The sequence below is a fragment of the Emiliania huxleyi genome, assembly GCF_000372725.1.
Source record: "Emiliania huxleyi CCMP1516 unplaced genomic scaffold EMIHUscaffold_1093, whole genome shotgun sequence".
In the NCBI taxonomy this organism is placed as follows: domain Eukaryota; phylum Haptophyta; order Isochrysidales; family Noelaerhabdaceae; genus Emiliania; species Emiliania huxleyi.
The window spans coordinates 9,037-13,670 of NW_005201833.1; the positions used below are offsets into that span (position 1 = coordinate 9,037).

General features: G+C 65.6%; 2 protein-coding genes across 2 annotated transcripts; one reads left to right on the top strand and one right to left on the bottom strand.

Moving 5' to 3' along the window:
- Positions 1–420: 420 nt before the first annotated feature.
- On the bottom strand, positions 421–3,179 carry EMIHUDRAFT_251396 (hypothetical protein; the record flags this gene model as incomplete). Its single annotated transcript, XM_005792131.1, has 6 exons — positions 421–1,305; positions 1,561–1,983; positions 2,049–2,173; positions 2,237–2,703; positions 2,807–2,908; positions 3,130–3,179. 6 exons carry the CDS (start codon positions 3,177–3,179, stop codon positions 421–423), a joined length of 2,052 nt encoding a protein of 683 aa, XP_005792188.1.
- Positions 3,180–3,208: 29 nt separating this feature from the next.
- Positions 3,209–4,369, top strand: EMIHUDRAFT_122032 (hypothetical protein; the record flags this gene model as incomplete). The annotated part of the gene is made up of 4 exons (XM_005792132.1): positions 3,209–3,355; positions 3,711–4,001; positions 4,101–4,210; positions 4,249–4,369. Coding segments are annotated over 4 exons (669 nt in total), but the record flags the coding sequence as incomplete, so codon positions are not given.
- Positions 4,370–4,634: the final 265 nt, after the last annotated feature.

Below are 4,634 nucleotides of genomic sequence, written 5' to 3' on the forward strand. Positions count from 1 at the left end.
ATCTCGTGGTCAAGGCGCAGTGGCTTCAGGCTCGAGCAACGCGAGTGCGAGGGCAAGCTTCGCTCCTACACGCTGCTCGAGGCCGAGACGCTCATCATCGTGAATCACATGGTGCGGCTGGCGGGCTTGCGCTTCTCGCCCGGGCGGCCCTGCGGACCGCCAGCTGAGGAGCGCGCGCGAGAAGCTCTATATTGGCCTACAGACGCATTACTCGCTCGAGGAGGGCGTGCTGCAGTGAAGACTTATTTTGGAGGCGTCGATTTGTGCAAAAATGTGTGTTAGAGTGCGCTAGATGGCAAAATTTTCTTCGCCTCCGGCGGGGCCGCTCGCCGCGGGGCTAGAGAGTGACTTTTGTCGATGTCGGCTAGAAGTGCTGCACGTTTTTCAGAATTTCACCCATGGGTCCCCCTATCCATCTCGTTAGAGTTTGACCGTCCTAGTACTTAGCCTATGCTCATCTCCAGGGCGGTCGAAGCCGCTCATCGCCTCATCGGTGAGGCGCCCGTTCACCCAGGCGAGGTCCGCGTCCGAGTAGCGCCCCCGCCACGGTGTGCGCCGCAGCTTCTCGCCCTGCTCGTAATAAGCCTTCGGAGTCCACTTCACCGTCCTGCCGTAGCCCGACATGCTCACCGCGAGCGTACGCGGGAGCGTCGCGCCGCCGATGGAGAGGCCCATGCGCGCCGCGAGCTCCTCGAGCTTGCAACGCAGGCGCCGCTCGCTCAGGTAGTCGGTGTCACGCCACAGCACCGCCGGGGTAGGCGATCCAGGGCCTGCCATCCGCTGCGCTGCGAGGGAGTACTCGCTCCATACGTCCACCGGCGTCTCTCGGACGCGGAACGGCCTGCACATCCCATAGGCCGCAAAGGGCTGGCGCAGGAAGGCCGAGAAGGATCTGTTGACCCCGCAGCCGGTGTACGGATGCGCGTGGATGGAGACGAGCCAAGCGAATGGGAGCTTCAGCGTGATGACGTACACGGGCGGAGGCGCGAAGACGCACACCGCCGGAAGTCCGTGCTTGGAGCAGCACCAGGACCGATCCAGGCCTTTATCGTCGAGCTGCTGCGACGACACGTCGCAGCCGGCGAACAGGTGCACGCCGCGGCGGCGGCGGACTCTCCGAGGAAAGTGGTGCAGAAGGATGCCCTCGATAAAGTTCGTTCCAGTGTGCCGCTCGCCCTTTACGGTGATGAGCCGCGCGTCCACGTCACGCCAACGGCCGGGAAGCGAGCAGTTCGAGCTGTCGGACGTAGCCGCATCCTTTATGCTGGCCGAGGGAGCGACGTCATACATGCGCCGCAACATTTCCTGCAGCATCTCCGGAAGCTGCGCGCGCCCTCACGGCGTCGAGAGAGAGGCCCGGCGCCAGCTGCCCGGGCGGCCAGGCCCTGAAGAGATGAAGAAAAACATCCGCGCAAGTGCTCCAAGTGCGCGCACGGCACGCCGCCACCACAGAGGGATTTTAATTGCGATGTCGGATATGCGGAAATAGGGCCATGTGAAACCATGAAGCGCGCGACCTTACCGAGCCGACCGCGGCCTCGGCCTCCGGTGTGGCGGCACCTTCTTGAATCCTCGCCGGTGGCACAGAGCCACGTCGAGCATTTGTGCGTCCTCTTGCCGCTTAAACAATTGGAAGCGCACCCGCGCCCAGCCCCTCCGCCTCTCCCCGCCCGTCTCCATGGCGGGAAGGCGCGCCACGATCGCAGTTATGTCGTCGCGGTAGGTGCTGGTCTCGCGCTTCCAACGCTGCGCCGCCTCCAGCACTAGCGCCTCGCACGCCCCAGCTGTCCACCGCGCGCCACGATTCGATCGGCCGTGTGCTGCGACGATGCCGCACGCCGCCTCCGAGTCGATAAACTCCCACACGCCGTCGCTCGCGAGGATGACGAAGCGGTCGCCGTCCGCCTCGGGGTCCTCCGGGTCCGCAGCGTTGATGTCAAAGCGATGGACGAGCGGAGTGGCGATCACACCGGCCATCTTCGCCTGAGTAGGGGAAGAGGGCGTGTTGGCTTCCGGCTGGACCCATCGAGGGTGGTGGCCCGACACACCTCGGGATCGCCGATGGAGCGAGACATGGCGAGGCCGATGCCCCCCGCCGTGAACACGCGCGAGGTTCTGCCCCGCGTGCCAGAGAGGACCATGCCTCCAGCAGCCTCCAGCCGCTCCCTCTCACCTGGCACGCGTCGAAACTCCTGCTGTGATTGCTCGAGGCTAGGCGGGGTAGCATGGCGCGCACCGTCCATGTCTGGCTTGCAGTCGACTGAGAGGTCTCGCGCGACGATGGCACCACCCTTTGTGGAGCCCATGACAGCCCGCGAGTCTCCGGAGCACGCTGACCAGATCGTGCACCCGTTGATGTAGAGCACCGTCGAGGTGGTGCCGCACTCTTTCGCAAACTCTCCGCCATCGCGCGCGAGCACCAGAGAGTCGATCTGCTCCACCGCAGTGATGAGCGTCTTCTTAGGCTCGGCCCGCAGCTCCGCTGCCCGCTCCTGCAGCAGACTAGGGAGTTCATTCATGACAAGGTCGGCAACCCGCTCGCCGTTCTTGCCGTGGCCGTCAAAGACGCACAGCAGCGCCTCATTCTCCGACCCGTTGAAAGGCCAGTGCACGATGCCGCGGTCCTGGCAGGGCTTTGCAGCGTGGCCAGCTTTCGAGGGCGAGACGGGCAGTGCCGACGTGCTGGACGAGACGGGGTCATGCCTACACACGGACGAGGATCGGCTCACCAGCTGCGCAGTGATCAGAAGGCCTGTGCATAGTCTCTGGTTGCGTTCGAAGGGGAGGGAGGCTCATGCGCAGCCACCGCGGCATTGCAGTCAGGCTGTGTCGCTCGGCCGTTTCGTCGCGAGAGCCCTGCCGCGATGGGTGATTCTTGGCGGCGAAGCAGGCGCAGCACTTGAGCATGCTACCGACCAATCGTGGAGCTTGGAGTGTGGCTGACAGCCTCGCCTGCGGGTCCTGGGCCACCGCAGCGCAAAAATGTGGACGCACGATCACCTGAACGTCCTCGCTCCTCCGGGTTCTGGTGGTTGATTTAGGTTCCTCTTTTCCGCGCCCCCCCCGAGGGCTGGGCAAACACTCGGTGCCGAAACACCTCTCCGACGCGCTCGACTATAGTCAGGGCACAGGGGCTCTCTTGTACGTTTTTTCTTCAAATCGCAAAATCGAGACGCCATCGCAGCCTGTGGCGTGTCACCTTACTCAAATGCGTCTGCCTTTCGGCGTCCCGCCCGCCTCCCTGCCCTACTGCGTGCCCCTCGCGCGGCTCTCTGCACCGCCCTCTCCCCAAGCGTACTCGCACTCCACCACGCTCTGCCACAGCGCGCCGAAGCCCTTGCAGCGGGCCACCAGCGTCGCCGCCCTCGCCGCACGCCGACGAACACACCACTGCCCAGCGTCCGCTACGCCTCTCGCGAAGTTTGGGAAGTGCCCATCTCGGCGCCTACACGAGAGAGAGAGAGAGAGAATAAGCTAAAAGTACACGAGGCTTTATTTACGTCCTTCCGTCCGTCTCCCCCGAGAGAAGGCTCGGTGTGTATCGCGCGCAGAGCGACGTACATACACACAGCCACGAGCGACGACGAGGAGGTACGGCGCCGGCGGCGCCGGCAGCGGGAGCAGGCCGCTGCTTGTAGAGCAAGGATCAGATTGCGGGACGCCGTTCTGGGCAAACCCCTGCCCGTCTCGTTGCCGCGGTGCTCGACAAGGCGGGCATCGCGCATAGCGCCGAGGCCCCCGGCACCGGCGCCGAGGCCGCTGCGGCAGCGACCACTGCCGTAGTCGAGGCCTCCTGCTCCGCTGCCGCTGGCGCAGTGCTCACGGTCTCGCCGCACAAGAAGGCCGTCCTCGTGACGGGCGAGACGCAGAAGGTCACGGAGCTGCTCAAGGCGCTCAAGGGAAGCTGGAACAAGGGCCTCGGCGGCTGGTGCTTTCCGGGCTCGCAGCGCGCGGCGGTGCTGGCCGCGCTGCGCAAGGCGAGGTCACCCGAGATACCCGAGGTCACCGCGCCTCGCCAAGTCGCCCTGTCGCCGCCGAGAACCCGGCCGATAGCTCCCGAGCCCGTGCGCCGCGTCACCTCACAGCTCGACCGTGAACAGGACCCGACCAACACCGTGACGGAGGGCGAGGCGGCGGCACAGCCGCCTGCGAAGCGGCAGAAGGGAAGCGCCGCCTCCGAGGGTGGCTTCGTCAACGACGACGACAGCGAGTGAGCCCCTGTGCGGGCGGCAGCGGAGCATCGGGAAGGCGGGGCGGCACCAGCCAGCTGCAGTCCGAGAGCAACAGGGGGGCTGCATTTGGGTCGCCGGCTCAATGGAAGCGGCTCAACGGGCGGATCGCCATGCGGCCGTTCGCCACTCGCCGGAGGGTGCGCCGCACGGCCCCTTCCTTTGAGCCGCTTCTCGAGCAGTCGGGCGCCGCCGCAGGAAGCTCTGGCATCGCGCGGCATCGGCGCACGCAGAGTCTGTGAGGTCGAGACCTCGGAGAGGCCGTGCATTTGGCTCCCGCGCTCGGTACCGCCTGAGGGCCGTCTCAGACGGTACCACTCGACGAACGGTGTCCGCCCCCGCTCTGGCTTTGCGTGTGTTCTGCGACCAGGGGACGTTTTGCGGTATGCAGAGAGATTGCGATGT